The sequence below is a fragment of the Blennius ocellaris genome (assembly GCF_963422515.1).
Source record: "Blennius ocellaris genome assembly, chromosome: 24".
Taxonomy (NCBI): Eukaryota; Metazoa; Chordata; class Actinopteri; order Blenniiformes; family Blenniidae; genus Blennius; species Blennius ocellaris.
The window spans coordinates 14,070,001-14,089,684 of record NC_137673.1 but is presented as its reverse complement, the minus strand read 5'-3'; the positions used below and the strand labels follow the sequence as shown (position 1 = coordinate 14,089,684).

Here is a 19,684-nt window from a genome sequence, read left to right as displayed (position 1 = left end):
TCAGAAGTGGATTGTTTCTTTTTGTTGTTTGTGTGTTTTGTTTGTGTTCGCCACATCATCTGACCCGGACCAACATTGTCGGCTTTTTGTCACGACAACATTCCTCCTGTTGGACTCTCCACTCAGAGGGTTGAAGAACAGGTCAGTTCAGAATCCATTGTTCAAAGTGCAACACTATTTTTAGCAGAAGAACATTTCAATCCACCAATAAAAATTCTCTAAACGCTCACATAGGGAGTGTTAGCAGAGTCATCCTGCACATTCATATCTCCATTATTTCCACACCTGTGTGCTATAAAAAGGCAGGAGACAGATGCAGCACTCATAGTGTCTCAAACTCCTCATCATCAAGATGAAGCTGATCCTCTCTCTGGCTCTCATCTGCATGCTCTCCGGCACAGGTAACCATGCGCTGCTCAGACTTGGAGGATCCCCTGAGGCTTTGCTGCCAACATCATTTTTATTTTTTCTGTTCTCATTACAGCCAGAGGGCTCATGTGCATTATATGCAGGGAGGCAAATGATCCGACTTGTGCGTCTCCATCAACGGTTACATGTTCCAACAACCAAGTAGCGTGTTTTAATGCATTCATCACAGGTATCTGTTCTCTTCACATTGTCTTTTCACAGAGCTGTGTGTTCCATAAATCTCACTAAACTGTGTTTGGACAATAGCACAAGATGGATCAGAGAGAATCTTCAGGACCTGTGTCAGTTCCACAGCGTGTCCCAATCTGGGCATGATGTTAATCGAGGATAACACGGGCGGGCAATTCACCACTACAATGGCTGACTGCTGCGATACAGATATGTGCAACAACATAGATATTGGCTGTAAGTATATTCAAACCAGAAGGATTGTAAATTAAAGAACACAACAAACTTTGAAATACTAACTCAATGTATTGTTTTTTTTCAGTCCCAACTGTTCAATCAGCCAATGGAAGATCGTGTCCAGGTAGTACCCCCCCCAGTGCTTTGTTCTCGGCAACAGTGCAGTGTGTAGGATCGGAGGACACCTGCTTTAGTGGACTAGGTACGTGCTCTTATTGTTCAGTTGATCGAATATCTCAGGCCAACTTTAGCTTACTTACATTAAACTGAAACATCTTCTTCCAGTGCAAAGTCTTAAGAGCTGTTGCAGATGATTCCAGTCATTTGCAATAGAAAACTTAGAAATAGAAATGTTTGAGTTGCTGAACGGAAATGACATCCAGCTTTTTGAAACAGATCCACTGATAACATCACTGCAAAGGTGACAAGAGTACTGAAATATTATACACAAGTAAAAGTACAATTAAACAATTTTATGTCAATACAAGAGAAAGTACTTTTTTTTTTCTTCAAAAAGAAGCACCACAAGCGTAATCACTCGATTTAATTTCATTTTAGATACTGGCAGGGATCCGGTAAAGCCGGTTGTGGAATTCATTGAGTCTGTCACAACCAGCAAAACCACAACGCAAAGAATTATGGGATTGGTCCACTGAAACGGATCAGGTCACATCTTGGGAAATAATATCTGGCACAACTTTCCCATTACTTTATTGAGTTTTCACGTAAACGAGACAATCTGATCTGAGAATCAGAAAGAAAGCAAAGCTGCAAGCAGCATTGGCTGGGACCTTGCAAAAGACTGCCCGTCGGGGTGGGCACGATCCTCTAGAGCAGTGTTTCTCAATTATTTTCTGTCATGCCCCCCCTAGAGGACAACATTCTTTTCAGCCCCCCCCCCCCCCGAATTGTACTACCATTGAGAACCTGATAATATGTATTTATTTATCTGTATAAACCACTGTATGAGTTGCTGGCACCAGCATTCTGCATACAATCACCTGATTATCAAAATAAATTAATAAAATGAGCTGGAGGCCCTTTTTTTATCGTTCAAGCATGAATAAAGGCACTAATACTGAAAGTTGCGCCTGCCCAGGGGGGCTCGCCCCACCATTTGAGAAGCACTGCTCTAGAGACTGATAAGTTTGAAGTTATGTTTTTTTTTTATTTTGAAAAACGGCATCAAAACCAGCTATCTAGCTAGTGATTCGTGGCCACAGCTCACCCATTAGGCCACCTACCAAATTTGAGCTCAATCGGACAACGTTTGTTAGCATGCTAACGGGCATGCTAGGCCGCAAGCTAGCTGATCCACCTGAAAATGTCAGAAGATACTCGGCAGGTGCCCCCAAGCCCGAATCTGGTTTTACTTCAATTCTGGTGTGAATGACACAGAGCTGAAAGATTTTTCAAAAACTTCCACCGACATGAATTTGAGGGCCTTAGTCAAGTGCCGGGCCTAGGAGGCCTTGGAGGCCCAGCACTTGTTGGCGGTGTACGAATTACAAAAGGAACCTGGCCTTGGCCAGGCCTGCGGCCTGGCCTTTAACAAACTGCTGCATAAGCCAGCAGGTCAGCCCATAGAGCAGCACTGTAATGTTCCTGCTATCCAGCCTGTCAATCACTCTGCAGTGATGCAACCTGAAGCTACAGGAAGCTGCCCATATATGGAGTGATGCACTGACCAATCACACAGCAGTGATGAACCTGAAGCTACAGGAAGGTGTCAAATTTCACTGCAGCTGCACCTCACTTTGACCTGTTAACTTTTAGAATGTGAGAGGCGGATTTTTAATCCCGAGAGTTTGGAAACAACTGCTCTGAATCCATGCTTATCGGGGAATCATGTGAATAAAAGCACCATTATTTTGTTAGAATTTTTTTCCTCTTTCACTCTGAGTGGTCAGTGCGGCCATGAGAGTGACCGTATTAGTGTTGAGGAATTACAAAAGGGACCTGCTGTAGCCGGGCCTAGGGCCCAGCCGTTGGCGAGGTCCCTAATAATAAACATTACAAAAACAATATAGAATTTCACCGGTAGAGGTCAGTGTGGGTCAAGAGAGTGACCGGATTAGTCGGCGACGTACGAATTACAAAAGGCCACGCCTCCGGCCCGGCCTTTCGCGAGGTCCCTATTAATAATAAGAAACATTACAAAAACAATATAGAATTCTGCCAGTAGGTAGTACCCTAACCCTAGCCCTAACCCGCGTGGCCACTCTGAGTGGTCAGTGCAGCCATGAGAGTGACCGTATTAGTGGCGGGCCACTGTCGGCGACGACGGATTGCAAAAGGGACCTGCCGTTGGCCGAGGTCCCTAACCAGTCAGATTAACAAAAAGTAACCATGGAAACGCAGCAATTGTCATTATCGGTCATGTATCTGTGTCTGAAGCTACAATCAAAAGGACAGTGACAACTTCAACGCCAGCACACAATTATCAGACAAGCCTGATAGCTAGAATTGTATTGTATACATCCATTGCTGATTTGCTCAATCAATCTGAGAAATGCAACAACTGCAAAGCTTGAAACTGCAGTCTTCAGTACTGCTGATAAAGCAAGCAATGTCTACTGATACAAGGGATTCACATACTTTGGATCAGTTTATCTTCACCAGTCCTGACAAATGAAGAAATGATTTGACCCCAAAACTGAAACCTTTCATCCACAGCTATTGCCGGTGGCGCCGCGATCACTGTCGGAGGCTGTGGAAGTTCAAACGTGTGCAACATTGCCGATGAATTTTCTGAAGTGCCTTTCGTCGAAGGAAATTTTATTCCTGGTCTACTGGTCTGCACAGCAGCAACTACAATCGCCCCTGAGCCGACTACAACCGCCCCTGAGCCAACTACAACCGCCCCTGAGCCAACTACAACCACCCCTGAGCCAACTACAACCACCCCTGAGCCAACTACAACCACCCCTGAACCTACTACAGTTAACACTCCATCAACAGCACTGCTGGCCAAACTCAAAGTTCTGTTCGTGCAACTGAAGCTAGTGTCAGCTTCAATTAACCTTCAGCTGCTCCTCCAAAACCAAGTGGCGAATTTCCAACTGCATCTGCAGCTGCTTGACTACCAACAGAATCTGCTGCTCCAACAGGAAGGGCTGCCAATCGACGACCACCAGCAGCTGCCGCTGTACTACCAGCAGTGCCTGATGGTCCACCAACAACAACTGCTGCTCCAACAGATCCACATTTCTCTCTGCGGGCCGCAGGAGCTCATGCAGCTCTTCTACCGTCATCAACTGATCCTCCGACAAATACAAGAGGTGCTGTATAGCCACCACCACAACCTGATGCCCTACTATCAAAGTTACCTACTGCACTACCGTAGCGGATAACACCCCACCCCCACCGAGGGATCTGGCCTTTAGGTGATCCACCTTTACTGACTTTGTGATTTCTTTTCAGCCAAAAATTTAAATAATCTCAAGGGATTCAAATCAAGTGAATGAATCATTTAATCTCCACGGTGGTTCTGTTCTATCATTCAATAAAGCTACAATTGCAATTCAATATGGTTTTGTCTTTTCCCGTTTCTCATTTTCACCAAGGTCTTTTTAATGGATTACAGGGGGAAACAAATGTAGGTGAGAAAAATCCCCTCTAAATTTTTCTAGTAAACAATCTCCTCTATTTTTGTATATGTTCGTTGAACAGATACGACCTTCTCCCTATGACAAGTTAGATTTGCCGTTTGTCGGGGAAGTTAAGCCGGGGTCTTACTTCAATTCTGGTGTGAATGACATGAAAAGTTTTTCAAAAACATCCACCGACAAGGCCTGGCCAGGTTCCTTTTGTAGTTCGGACACCGCCAACAAGTGCCGGACCTCCTAGGCCTTGCACTTGCCTAAGGCCCTCAAATTCATGCCGGTGGAAGTTTTTGAAAAATCTTTCAGCTCTGTGTCATTCACACCAGAATTGAAGTAAAACCAGATTCGGGCTTGGGGGCACCTGCCGAGTATCTCCTGACATTTTCAGGTGGATCGGCTAGCTTGCGGCCTAGAATGCCTGTTAGCCTGCGGCCTGGACTTTAGCAAATCATTCTCATGTCCTCTAAATGGCTCTGTGAGGGTCATGAGGTCATGAGGACATGAGAATGAGACATGAGGACATGAGGCTGATCACTGACCTGTTCCAACATGTGTTGTGACCCAACATTTTCATGTGTGTATCACAGCTCGATGAGCTCCTCCCACCAGGAAACAGGAAGTGACACCTTGAAGCTTCAGTTCCAGGGACTCCATGAAGACGTTGAACACACAAACATGTCCATGTGTTGGTAAACAACTCTGCTGTTGATCACTTCAAATGTCTGCTCATGTTGGTCAAACATTGTAAAGTGAAGCTCCATTGATCTCCACTAAAACACTTTAGTGTCACATGAATGTTGACATCATTCTATTGTCAAGTGAGGAACAACAAGAAGCAGCATGTTGACACAAACAGGAACATTTATTGAAACAAGTGAAGTTGAAGGACACAGTCAGGAGGAAGTGAACAGTGGTGTCCTGTCCTCTCCACATCAGCATCAGGAGGTCCAGAGACGCCTGGTCACACACGCTCCCAGCCCTTCTGTACTCCCAGCAGAGAGAGAGAGAGAGAGAGAGAGAGAGAGAGAGAGAGAGAGAGAGAGAGAGAGAGAGAGAGAGAGAGAGAGAGAGGCGTGTCCAGGACAATTTGCTTGGAAATTGAGATGTATCCACGGCATGAAGTCTGTTCATTGTATAAGCTGCCGGGATCATAGGCCGTTTTTGGTTTTTTTTTATTTAAAAAAAAGACATTTTTAAATACACTACAGTCATTCCAATGTGCTTTTATAGAGAAAATAGAAAAGCCCAACATATCCACATGAGCAAGCAGGTGTGTTTGTGACTGTGGAAAGAAAAACTCCCCCAACAGGAAGAAACTTTGTAGAAACCAGAGTCAGAGGTGGAGGAGAGGAGAGGAGAGGAGAGGAGAGGAGAGGAGAGGAAAGGAGAGATTAAACCAGCCTGAGCAACAACAGAGCAAAAACCAAAATAATCACAACAATTATAACAAAAGCAAAAACAAAAGGACACAAAACAAAGCATTAAAAAGAAAAGAAAAGAGAAAAACAATTAGCACGAAAAACAACCCCAAACAAAAACGAACAAAAACAAGAAAAACAAAAAAAACCCAACAACAACAAAAAAAAGCAAACAACAACTTGATTTTGATAATTAACAGAACAATCTCGTCAATGAGGAGTGGAAGTGTGTGTGTGTGTGTGTGTGTGTGTGTGTGTGTGTGTGTGTGTGTGTGTGTGTGTGTGTGTGTGTATTAATATTCATGTGGGGACCATGACCTGAGACATCACTCACGCCATGAGGTCCAATTTTTCCCGTGGGGACCAAAACCCGTCCTCACAGGCACAAGCATTGCAATCAATAGAAAATGGCCTCCTGATGTGCCGAGTGTGGTTTTTTTGATGGACCTCATGCAGTCAAAATTTTCAGGAAGTGTGTTTTGGACAGCGTCCCCACTGGTCATTTTGATGTACTGCAGTGTGTAAGTTTGCACCCATGGGGTCATTTTCCTGAGAGTGTGTGTAAGTGTGTGTAAGTGTGTATTGCAAAAAAACACAATATTTCATAAGGATTTATGCATTTTCAAGCGACAAAACATTTTTGTGATTGAATTACTTAACAAAACTCAGATTATTCATCAAAATCTGTTTTTCAGAGATTTTAGTGGAAACAGCACCACCATGTCTCAGGTGGGAAAAGGAACTGCAGGCTGAGAAGATTATTCTGTGATTAATCTGAAGGTTTAAACTGTTGTACTGTTAATCTGGAGGTGTGGAACGTTAACTTGAAGCTTTAAACTTAATCTGACGGATTACATTAATATAAACTGTTAATCTGATAGCTAAAACGTCAATATAAAAGTTTAATTTGTTGATATGAATGCCTAAACTGTTGATATGGAGGTTTAAACTGATATAAAGCATCAATCTGAAGATTTAAATTGTTCACCTGAAGGTCTAAACTTAATTCGATGGTTTAAATTCACATAAACTGTTAATCTGAAGGCTAAAACTGTCAATACAAAAGTTTAAATTGTTAATACAGAGACATAAACTGTTCATCTGAAGGAATGTTGCCACAAAACTCAGATTATTCATCAAATAGAGTTTTTCATTGATTTCAGTAGAAACAGCGCCACCACGTCTCAGGTGATGAAAGGAACTGCAGGCTGAGAGGATTAATCTGAAGGTTTAAACTGTTGTAAAGTGTTAATCTGAAGGTGTAAATTGTTCACTTGAAGGTTTAAACTTAATCTGAAGCTTTAAATTGTTCACCTGAAGGTTTACACTTAATTTGAAGGTTTACACTTAATTTGAAGGTTTAAACTTAAGATGACGGTTAAAATGTTATGAAGCATTAATCTGAAGGTTTAAATTGTTCACTTGAAGGTTTAAACTTAATCTGAAGGTTTAAATTGTTCACTTGAAGGTTTCAACATAATCTGAAGGTTTAAACTGTTATAAATGATTAATCTGTAGTTGTGAAGTGTTAATATGAAGGTTTAAAGTGATAAAGTGATCAGTTGAAGCAGTAAAGTGTTAATGTGAAGGTCTGGTCCCACCATGAGCGAGAGTTTTCTCAGCTCTCACACACATAAAACACACTCTGCTCCCTCCAGATGTTGTGCAACTTCGGTTGTGCATATACTAAAATTGGAACGATACAGAGAAGATTAGCATGGCCCCTGCGCAAAGGAACCCCCTCAATCTTCTCCCTGCAGGTGTTCCAGCTATCAGCCTGCAGTGTCGTCACCTCGCCGACAGATGGCGGTAAACACACCGTCACCGGGGGCCTGCAGCGTCACCTCCCCGCCACCTGCTGGCGGAAGGCGAGCAGTCATGACGCCAGCAGTTCTATTTATAGCCACACTTCTCCCGTCAGGTGCTATTTATAGCCACACTTCTCCCGTCAGGTGCTATTTATAGCCACACTTCTCCCGTCAGGTGTGTAACAGGTGAGTTTTCTTTCACAATGAAGAGAAATGGATCTGTGCAATTCAAAATAAAGCCATGAGTCAAGCCAAGTCAAGCTGGTCAAGTGTTTTATTCCTCACACACACACACTTGTATAATGTTTTTTGAATAATTAAAATTCAGAACAAACAAATTTGCAAACTATATAACAAAGCTATATTACAAACAATATTACAAACTATATAACAAAGCTATATTACAAACTATATTACAAACTATATAACAAAGCTATATTACAAACTATATTACAAAGCTATATTACAAACTATATTACAAAGCTATATTACAAACTATTTAACAAAATTAATAATTGATGTGGTGAATATATACATATATACAGGAAAGGTCAGTGTTTTTCTTCTTTCTTAGCCTTCCTTTCCTCCTTCTTCCTTGCCACCCACTCCTCAAATGAGGACGTACACGTGGAAGGGCAGAACCAGCTCCATAGTACTGCCGGTGTTCCCCATCGTTCCTGTCTTTGTTGCACTGCCGACAGTAGAACGTGTGAGGCTTGACATAGCTCCTGGTCTGCTTCCCCTCAGCCTGCAGCTTGGCCTTACGGCGGGCATGGTAGCGTGCCTTCCTCATCTGAGGAGACATGGGGCCAGCCGGCGTCTCCTCAGCTGGTTGCTGCACAGCTGGTTGCTGCACAGCCGGTTGCTGCACAGCCGGTTGCTGCACAGCCGGTTGCTGGACCAGGGACACTCCAGGCGGCAATAATAAAAATATCCCAGCCTGGAGGCCTGATCCTGGATGAGGGGGTGGGTCTGGGAAACCCGGAGCAGGCAGGATCCGCCTCCCAAACACAGCCTGGCCCTTGCACAACATCTGGAGGGAGCAGAGTGTGTTTTATGTGTGTGAGAGCTGAGAAAACTCTCGCTCATGGTGGGACCAGACCTTCACATTAACACTTTACTGCTTCAACTGATCAGTTTATCACTTTAAACCTTCATATTAACACTTCACAACTACAGATTAATCATTTATAACAGTTTAAACCTTCAGATTATGTTGAAACCTTCAAGTGAACAATTTAAACCTTCAGATTAATGCTTTATAACATTTTAACCCTCATCTTAAGTTTAAACCTTCAAATTAAGTGTAAACCTTCAAATTAAGTGTAAACCTTCAGGTGAACAATTTAAAGCTTCAGATTAAGTTTAAACCTTCAAGTGAACAATTTACACCTTCAGATTAACACTTTACAACAGTTTAAACCTTCAGATTAATCCTCTCAGCCTGTAGTTCCTTTCATCACCTGAGACGTGGTGGCGCTGTTTCTACCGAAATCAATGAAAAACTGTATTTGATGAATAATCTGAGTTTTGTGGCAACATTCCTTCAGATCAACAGTTTATGTCTCCGTATTCACAATTTAAACTTTTATATGGACAGTTTTAGCCTTCAGATTAACAGTTTATGTGAATTTAAACCATCGAATTAAGTTTAGACCTTCAGGTGAACAATTTAAATCTTCAGATTAATGCTTTATATCAGTTTAAACCTCCATATCAACAGTTTAGGCCTTCTTATTAACAAATGAAACTTTTATATTGACGTTTTAGCTATCAGATTAACAGTTTATATTAATGTAATCCGTCAGATTAAGTTTAAAGCTTCAAGTTAACGTTCCACACCTCCAGATTAACAGTACAACAGTTTAAACCTTCAGATTAATCACAGAATAATCTTCTCAGCCTGCAGTTCCTTTTCCCACCTGAGACATGGTGGTGCTGTTTCCACTAAAATCACTGAAAAACAGTATTTGATGAATAATCTGAGTTTTGTTAAGTAATTCAATCACAAAAATGTTTTGTCGCTTGAAAATGCATAAATCCTTATGAAATATTGTGTTTTTTTGCAATACACACTTACACACACTTACACACACTCTCAGGAAAATGACCCCACGGGTGCAAACTTACACACTGCAGTACATCAAAATGACCAGTGGGGACGCTGTCCAAAACACACTTCCTGAAAATTTGGACTGCATGAGGTCCATCAAAAAAACCACACTCGGCACATCAGGAGGCCATTTTCTATTGATTGCAATGCTTGTGCCTGTGAGGACGGGTTTTGGTCCCCACGGGAAAAATTGGACCTCATGGCGTGAGTGATGTCTCAGGTCATGGTCCCCACATGAATATTAATACACACACACACACACACACACACACACACACACACACACACACACACACACACACACACACACACACACACACACACACACACACACACACACACACACACACACACACACTTCCACTCCTCATTGACGAGATTGTTCTGTTAATTATCAAAATCAAGTTGTTGTTTGCTTTTTTTTGTTGTTGTTGGTTTTTTTTGTTTTTCTTGTTTTTGTTTGTTTTTGTTTGGGGTTGTTTTTCGTGCTAATTGTTTTTCTCTTTTCTTTTCTTTTTAATGCTTTGTTTTGTGTCCTTTTGTTTTTGCTTTTGTTATAATTGTTGTGATTATTTTGGTTTTTGCTCTGTTGTTGCTCAGGCTGGTTTAATCTCATGGCAGCTGGAAAATATTTATACCACTGTGATTACTGTATTATTAAAAAGAAAAAAATGTATGTAGCACTAACAAGGGTATTGCATGTTTCTCCACACCAAGTCTATCTCTGTCTCTCCTCTCCTCTCCTCTCCTCTCCTCTCCTCTCCTCTCCTCTCCTCTCCTCTCCTCTCCTCTCCTCTCCTCTCCTCTCCTCTCCTCTCCTCTATCCTTTCACCCCAACCGGTCCACAGAATTCCGCCACCTCTGACTCTGGTTTCTACAAAGTTTCTTCCTGTTGGGGGAGTTTTTCTTTCCACAGTCACAAACACACCTGCTGCTCATGTGGATATGTTGGGCTTTTCTATTTTCTCTATAAAAGCACATTGGAATGACTGTAGTGTATTTAAAAATGTCTTTTTTTTAAATAAAAAAAAACCAAAAACGGCCTATGATCCCGGCAGCTTATACAATGAACAGACTTCATGCCGTGGATACATCTCAATTTCCAAGCAAATTGTCCTGGACACGCCTCTCTCTCTCTCTCTCTCTCTCTCTCTCTCTCTCTCTCTCTCTCTCTCTCTCTCTCTCTCTCTCTCTGCTGGGAGTACAGAAGGGCTGGGAGCGTGTGTGACCAGGCGTCTCTGGACCTCCTGATGCTGATGTGGAGAGGACAGGACACCACTGTTCACTTCCTCCTGACTGTGTCCTTCAACTTCACTTGTTTCAATAAATGTTCCTGTTTGTGTCAACATGCTGCTTCTTGTTGTTCCTCACTTGACAATAGAATGATGTCAACATTCATGTGACACTAAAGTGTTTTAGTGGAGATCAATGGAGCTGCAGCTTCACTTTACAATGTTTGACCAACATGAGCAGACATTTGAAGTGATCAACAGCAGAGTTGTTTACCAACACATGGACATGTTTGTGTGTTCAACGTCTTCATGGAGTCCCTGGAACTGAAGCTTCAAGGTGTCACTTCCTGTTTCCTGGTGGGAGGAGCTCATTGAGCTGTGATACACACATGAAAATGTTGGGTCACAACACATGTTGGAACAGGTCAGTGATCAGCCTCATGTCCTCATGTCTCATTCTCATGTCCTCATGACCTCATGACCCTCACAGAGCCATTTAGAGGACATGAGAATGTTTTGCTAAAGGCCAGGCCGCAGGCTAACAGGCATTCTAGGCCACAAGCTAGCCGATCCACCTGAAAATGTCAGGAGATACTCGGCAGGTGCCCCCAAGCCCGAATCTGGTTTTACTTCAATTCTGTTGTGAATGACACAGAGCTGAAAGATTTTTCAAAAACTTCCACCGGCATGAATTTGAGGGCCTTAGACAAGTGCAAGGCCTAGGAGGTCCGGCACTTGTTGGCGGTGTCCGAACTACAAAAGGAACCTGGCCAGGCCTTGTCGGTGGATGTTTTTGAAAAACTTTTCATGTCATTCACACCAGAATTGAAGTAAGACCCCGGCTTAACTTCCCCGACAAACGGCAAATCTAACTTGTCATAGGGAGAAGGTCGTATCTGTTCAACGAACATATACAAACATAGAGGAGATTGTTTACTACAAAAATTTAGAGGGGATTTTTCTTACCTACATTTGTTTCCGCCTGTAATCCATTAAAAAGACCTTGGTGAAAATGAGAAACGGGAAAAGACAAAACCATATTGAATTGCAATTGTAGCTTTATTGAAGGATAGAACAGAAGCACCGTGGAGATTAAATGATTCATTCACTTGATTTGAATCCCTTGAGATTATTTAAATTTTGGCTGAAAAGAAATCACAAAGTAAGTAAAGGTGAATCAACAATTCTCCTCTCCATCGGGGATGGTGGTGGGTTCCTCGGTGGGGGTGGGGTGTTATCCGTTACGGTAGTGCAGTAGGTAGCTTTGATAGTGGGGCATTAAGTTGTGGTGGTGGCTATTCAGCACCTCTTGTATTTGTTGGAGGATCAGTTGATGACGGTAGAAGAGCTGCATGAGCTCCTGCTGCCCGCAGAGAGAAATGTGGATCTGTTGGAGCAGCAGTTGTTGTTGGTGGACCATCAGGCACTGCTGGTAGTACAGCGGCAGCTGCTGGTGGTCGTCGATTGGCAGCCCTTCCTGTTGGAGCAGCAGATTCTGTTGGTAGTCAAGCAGCTGCAGATGCAGTTGGAAATTCGCCACTTGGTTTTGGAGGAGCAGCTGAAGGTTAATTGAAGCTGACACTAGCTTCAGTTGCACGAACAGAAATTTGAGTTTGGCCAGCAGTGCTGTTGATGGAGTGTTAACTGTAGTAGGTTCAGGGGCGGTTGTAGTTGACTCAGGGGTGGTTGTAGTTGGCTCAGGGGTGGTTGTAGTTATTGCTGTGCAGATCGGAAAAGGAATAAAACCTCCATCGATGAAAGGCAGTCGAGGAAATTCAAGGCCAACGTCGCACATGTTTGAAGTTCCACAGCCTCTAACTAGGATCTGGTCTTCACCAAAAGAAGCTGTGGATGAAAGGTTTCAGTTTTGGGGTCAAATCATTTCTTCATTTGTCAGGACTGGTGAATATAAACTGATCCAAAGTATGTGAATCCCTTGTATCAGTAGACATTGCTTGCTTTATCAGCAGTACTGAAGACTGCAGTTTCAAGTTTTGCAGTTGTTGCATTTCTCAGATTGATTGAGCAAATCAGCACTGGATGTATACAATACAATTCTAGCTATCAGGCTTGTCTGATAATTGTGTGCTGGCGTTGAAGTTGTCACTGTCCTTTTGATTTTAGCTTCAGACACAGATACATGACCGATAAAGACACTTGCTGCGTTTCCATGGTTACTTTTTGTTAATCTGACTGGTTAGGGACCTCGGCCAACGGCAGGTCCCTTTTGTAATCCGTCGTCGCCAACAGTGGCCCGCCACTAATACGGTCACTGTCATGGCTGCACTGACCACTCAGAGTGGCCACGCGGGTTAGGGTTAGGGTAGGGTACTACCTACTGGCAAAATTCTATATTGTTTTTGTTATAATTGTTGTGATTATTTTGGTTTTTGCTCTGTTGTTGCTCAGGCTGGTTTAATCTCATGGCAGCTGGAAAATATTTATACCACTGTGATTACTGTATTATTAAAAAGAAAAAAATGTATGTAGCACTAACAAGGGTATTGCATGTTTCTCCACACCAAGTCTATCTCTGTCTCTCCTCTCCTCTCCTCTCCTCTCCTCTCCTCTATCCTTCCATCGGTCCACAGAATTCCTCCACCTCTGACTCTGGTTTCTACAAAGTTTCTTCCTGTTGGGGGAGTTTTTCTTTCCACAGTCACAAACACACCTGCTGCTCATGTGGATATGTTGGGCTTTTCTATTTTCTCTATAAAAGCACATTGGAATGACTGTAGTGTATTTAGTGTTTCTTGTTATTATTAGGGACCTCGCGAAAGGCCGGGCCGTTTTGTAATTCGTACGTCGCCGACTAATCCGGTCACTCTCATGCCCCACACTGACCTCTACCTCAAATTCATGTCGGTGGAAGTTTTTGAAAAATCTTTCAGCTCTGTGTCATTCACACCAGAATTGAAGTAAAACCAGATTCGGACTTGGGGGCATCTGCCGAGTATCTCCTGACATTTTCAGGTGGATCAGCTAGCTTGCGGCCTAGCATGCCCGTTAGCATGCTAACAAACATTGTCCGATTGAGCTCAAATTTGGTAGGTGGCCTAATGGGTGAGCTGCAGTCACAAATCACTAGCTAGATTTATATGCCCATCGCCAAGAATGACCACAGCCCCCTGACACCCCTGCTCGATTGTCTAGGTGACATTAAGGCTTGGTTAGCCCAGAATTTTTTAAAACTCAATGAGGGAAAAACCGAAATGATGGTATTTGGATCAGCCCTCACGGACTTGGGATCACTCGAAACTTATTTGCATCCCAAAGTCACCAGCCTTGGCGTCACCATAGACAGTGATTTTAGATTTTATAAACAGATAAATGGCGTTTTAAAATCGGGCTTTTATCATCTTCGACTTTTATCTAAGGTTAAGCCGTTTTTATCTTTTAATCTTTTTGAGCAAGTCGTGCACGCTTTTATTTCTTCTCGTCTGGACTACTGCAATGCACTTTATTCTGGCATTAGCCTCAAAGCACTTTCCCGCTTGCAGTTAGTCCAGAACGCTGCGACCCGACTTTTAACAGGGACCAAAAAACGAGAACACATTACCCCTATCCTTGCACTGGCTCCCTGTTCATTTTAGAATTGATTTAAAAATTTTGTTGTTTGTTTTTAAAGCTTTGAATGGACTGGCCCCTCAGTATATTACAGACCTCATTCAAATTTAACAACCCCCCCACGCTCTGAGGTCTGAGGGCTCCAGCTCGTGGGTCCAAAGACGAAGTGTAAAACCAGAGGGGACAGAGCGTTCTCTGTTGTCGGCCCTAAGCTGTGGAACGCTCTGCCCCTCCACGTCCCAACAGCCCCCACTTTAGACTGTTTTAAATCTCGTCTTAAAACCCACTTTTACTCTCAGGCTTTTAACGCCGCGTGAGTCGTGTGGTCCCCTGTGTCCTTTATTTATTGTTTTATTTATTGTTCTCATTTATTTTATTGCTTTTCTAAGCGTCTTTATTTTTCTATTTATTCTTTTGAATTGTTTTATTCTTATTTGTAGTTTCTTAATGTGTTTGCAGTTTTTCATCTGTTTTGATTTTTATTTTATGATTTTATACTTATTTAGTGTTGGACTGTTTAGTTTTAAGTGCAGTATGTGAAGCACTTTGTAAACGCTTCGTTTTTAAAATGTGCTATATAAATAAAGTGGATTGGATTAGATAGCTGGTTTTGATGCCGTTTTTCAAAATAAAAGTCATAAAAATTTTTTAAAAAACATCAAAACTTCTAACTTAGTCTCTAGAGGATCGTGCCCACCCCGACGGGCAGTCTTTTGCGAGGTCCCAGCCAATGCTGCTTGCATCTTTACTTTCTTTCTGATTCTCAGATCAGATTGTCTCGTTTACGTGAAAACTCAATAAAGTAATGGGAAAGTTGTGCCAGATATTATTTCCCAAGATGTGACCTGATCAATTTCAGTGGACCAATCCCATAATGCTTTGCGTTGTGATTTTGCTGGTTGTGACAGACTCAATGAACTCCACAACCGGCTTTACCGGATCCCTGCCAGTATCTAAAATGAAATTAAATCGAGTGATTACGCTTGTGGTGCTTCTTTTTGAAGAAAAAAAAAATACTTTCTCTTGTATTGACATAAAATTGTTTAATTGTACTTTTACTTGTGTAGAATATTTCAGTACTCTTGTCACCTTTGCAGTGATGTTATCAGTGGATCTGTTTCAAAAAGCTGGATGTCATTTCCGTTCAGCAACTCAAATGTTATTTATAAGTTTTCTATTGCAAATGACTGGAATCATCTGCAACAGATCTTAAGACTTTGCAGTGGAAGAAGATGTTTCAGTTTAATGTACGTACGCTAAAGTTGGTCTGAGATATTCGATCAACTGAACAATAAGAGCACCTACCGATTCCACGAAAGCAGGTGTCCTCCGATCCTACACACTGCACTGTTTCAAACAACAAAGCAGTGGGGGGGGTAGTACCTGGACACGATCTTCCATTGGGTGATTGAACAGTTGGGACTGAAAAAAAACAATACATTGAGTTAGTATTTCAAAGTTTGTTGTGTGTTCTTTAGTTTACAATCCTTCTGGTTCAAATATGCTTACAGGGAATAGGTGTGTTGTTGCACTCATCTGTATCGCAGCAGTCAGCCATTGTAGTGAAGAATTGCCCGCCCGTGTTAGCCTCGATTAACATCATGCCCAGATTGGGACACGCTGTGGTACCGGCACAGTCCCTGAAGATTCTCTCTGATCCATCTGGTGCTATTGTCCAAACAAAGTTTAGTGAGATTCATGGAACACACAGCTCTGTGAAAAGACAATGTGAAGAGAACAGATACCTGTGACGAATGCATTAAAACACGCTACTTGGTCGTCGGAACATGTAATCGTTGATGGAGACGCACAAGTCGGATCAATTGCACTTGTGCATTGAATGCACCTGAGCCCTACGGCTGTAATGAGAACAGAAATAATAAAAATGATGTTGGCAGCAAAGCCTCAGGGGATCCTGCAAGTCTGAGCAGCGCATGGTTACCTGTGCCGGAGAGCACGCAGATGAGAGCCAGAGAGAGGATCAGCTTCATCTTGATGTTGAGGAGTTTGAGACGCTATGAGTGCTGCATCTGTCTCCTGCCTTTTTATAGCACACAGGTGTGGAAATAGTGGAGATATGAATGTGCAGGATGACTCTGCTAACACACCCTATGTGAGCGTTTAGAGAATTTTTATTGGTGGATTGAAATGTTCTTCTGCTAAAAATAGTGTTGCACTTTGAACAATGGATTCTGAACTGACCTGTTCTTCAACCCTCTGAGTGGAGAGTCCAACAGGAGGAATGTTGTCGTGACAAAAAGCCGAGAATGTTGGTCCGGGTCAGATGATGTGGCGAACACGACCAAAACACACAAACAACAAAAAGAAACAATCCACTTCTGATTAAAACTATCTTGGTGTGGAATTGTGCACATAAACATTTAAACTCCACTCCATTAATTTCTCAATGTACTCTTATCTGGGCCTAAATGAGGTGGTGGTGGGGGGGTGTGGCAGAGAGGTGGAGGCAATGCACTTGATTCACATCTGGTGCTACAGGAGCAGTTTTGATTTGAATGAAGTTTCTGAGGGGAACTCCTCTCTCGTCGAATTCAATTTGTCTAAAAGGTAACAGAGACAGTCTGTTTAGTTTTACCCAAAGCACAAATGTATGCATTTATATTTTTCAATCCTTGCAAATCTGTTTTGCAGCCGCAGACCTGACTGGGTGCAGTACTCTGATTCTGGATACAAGACAACCTCCCCTTTTCAAACCTGTTATCCATTAAAAAAAACACAACTACTGTTTATATTGGGACAAATAGAATTACTTTGTGGAGGTTTTTAATGATTGTTATTAAATGTTGTGTATAATGGAATAATCACCATATGAGTTAAATCTCTTTTAGTCATTATAAACTTTTATTTGTATGTTTATTTTAAGCTATCTCTTTCTTTGGCCTCTTTATGTATCGTTGAGGAGACGTGACTGCGTCAGAACATTAATTGCAGGGCGGTTGTTTCTTCATTCTCACAGGGCGTCTGCACAGACACTCCCCATCTGATTCTCTGGAGAATTTTTATGAGGAGCTTGAATTGTTCCGAAGTTACTTGGCAAGTGAATCTGAAGGCCATCAAGTCTGACACACCCTTGTTTACATGAACTGAAGTATGTTCAAAGTATTCAAATGTTCCCAGAATCTTGGTTGCCTGCTCCTCCAATCAGGTTTCAGGATTGGCTTCACCTGCTGGGGGTCTTGCTGAATCTCAGTTCTCTCTCCCTCCTGGAGCCCACCAGCCTAAGTTTGTTTGCTTCTGATTTGATCATGTTGATTTTAGCCTTGGATTCCTTTTGTTCAGTGTTCTCTATTAACTACATTCTGTCCACCTGTAGGAGTATGGCGGCGCGCTGCTCTCCACTCTCAGTGCCCAATTGAATGTGTGTGGCCGTTTTTTCACTTGGAAACCCGACGGTCAAAGTCTACATACAGTCATCAGGCTCTGCTGTGCTTGGGATCATACAGTGTGATTGTCAAAGCCGTGGACAAGGGGGGCTGAAAAAAGTGTAAATGGAGTGAGCACAAATGGACATGGCTTTTCCTTAGCATATACCAGTGATAACTGTAAGATGCTGTTTAAATCGTTATTTGAATTTGGAAAATACAAACATAAACCACATTCATTTTGTTAATTACTTAACCAAAATCACTCTTAAACATAATCACAACTCAGCAATAAAGTCAATCAGCAACAGAATGAACAGTAGCAAATATCAACAAGAAGGCTGTTGCTGGGCTAATCCCCCGCCGGAGGGCTTTATATTTTCTCACAAAGCAGCTCTAAGGCAGCACACTTGGTACACTAGAGGGTGTTCCATGGGTCCTAGTAGATCATTATGTAGAGTCTGAAAGGTCTTCTTCATAAGCTATGTCAAAATACGTCTCCAGAGCCCAAAAGGTGTTTTTATGCACTTAGTGACCCTGTGACCTGATATGCAAATTAGGTCATGGTCACCATGGTGCCCCTTCTCCCCAGGGGGAGTGTCCATGTGTGAAGTTTGGTGACTGTGGGCCCAGGAACTGCTGAGAAATGAGGAGAAATGTTTATATGAAAATACATGTATTGTGCAACCATGACGAGCAAACTTCAGACCCTACCAATCTTCAAGGTCAAGGTCAGGTCACTTGGTGTACTGGAGGTTATCCTTGGAGTGTGTATCATGTGTGTATAAAATTTCAGAGCCCTAGCTCAAAAACCTAGGCCTCCAGAGCCCAAAATGTGTTTTTAAGCACTTCGTGACCCTGTGACCTACTTAATATGCAAATTAGGTCAAGGTCACCATAGTATCCCTTCCCCCTCTGAGATGTATCCACATGTGAAGTTTGGTCACTGTGGGCCCAGGGGTTGCCGAGATATAGGTAGAAACGTTCGAACGTACGGACGTACGGAGACTGTGTCAAGATCCCCCTTCGGGGCCTATCGGCCACGGCGGGGGATAATTATTGCTATGTACATATACAACTGAAAATCATGTCCAAATAAATCAATACTAATTTTTCTCACACACTCTTTAGTGGCACACACACAGCATCCATTGCTAAAAAAGCAATACCATATGGCAAACAAACGTTTTTATTGCAAATACTTCCTGCAAATGGCTCAGAAACCAGCGTGGTCATGGCATGAGGTTAGCACATTTGCTAATAGAAGCTAGCAGAAACATATCATCAGAAAACTAAGATATGCACACACATATCATCATATGACTTTCTTGACACTCTTCTACAAATGCCATCATCGTCACAACTGAACATACAACTCTGGTGGGGCATTCCCACCTGAATAAAGAGTAAATACAGTGAGCACACTGTCACGGCTGGGAGCCGGTGCGTGGAGCTGGAACCCAAAAGCAGACCTCAAAGCAGATTAGGTGCAATTGTCAGTTTTATTGTGCAAACAGGGAGAAGGGGAGCTGGAACGGTGCGTGGCACCCCGTGGACTGGGGGTGCGGACGGCATACGGGGATCGCAGCCCGCAGTGCGGCACAGGCGGGAGACCCAGCAGCAGGGACGGTGCGCGGCACTCCGTGGGAGGAACGCGGACGGCGCACGGGGAAGGATGCTGCTGGACGCGCTGCGCGGACTGGGGAACGGCCGCAGGAACCGGG

At 42.8% G+C, this 19,684-nt stretch overlaps 2 protein-coding genes across 2 annotated transcripts; one reads left to right on the top strand and one right to left on the bottom strand.

The window, feature by feature from the left end:
* The first annotated feature begins 338 nt into the window (after nt 1–338).
* Nucleotides 339–4,362, top strand: LOC308147379 (uncharacterized protein). Its single transcript, XM_080519503.1, has 5 exons — nt 339–401; nt 485–598; nt 676–834; nt 920–1,036; nt 3,511–4,362. Exons 1-5 carry the CDS (start codon nt 353–355, stop codon nt 4,185–4,187), a joined length of 1,116 nt encoding a protein of 371 aa, XP_080375629.1. The 5' UTR covers nt 339–352; the 3' UTR covers nt 4,188–4,362.
* A 7,700-nt stretch (nt 4,363–12,062) lies between these two features.
* On the bottom strand, nt 12,063–16,659 carry LOC308147484 (uncharacterized protein). Its single transcript, XM_080519652.1, has 5 exons — nt 16,520–16,659; nt 16,323–16,436; nt 16,087–16,245; nt 15,883–15,999; nt 12,063–12,855 (listed from the first exon to the last, which is right to left on the bottom strand). The coding sequence occupies exons 1-5, from the start codon at nt 16,566–16,568 to the stop codon at nt 12,245–12,247; spliced, it is 1,050 nt and encodes a 349-aa protein (XP_080375778.1). The 5' UTR covers nt 16,569–16,659; the 3' UTR covers nt 12,063–12,244.
* Nucleotides 16,660–19,684: the final 3,025 nt, after the last annotated feature.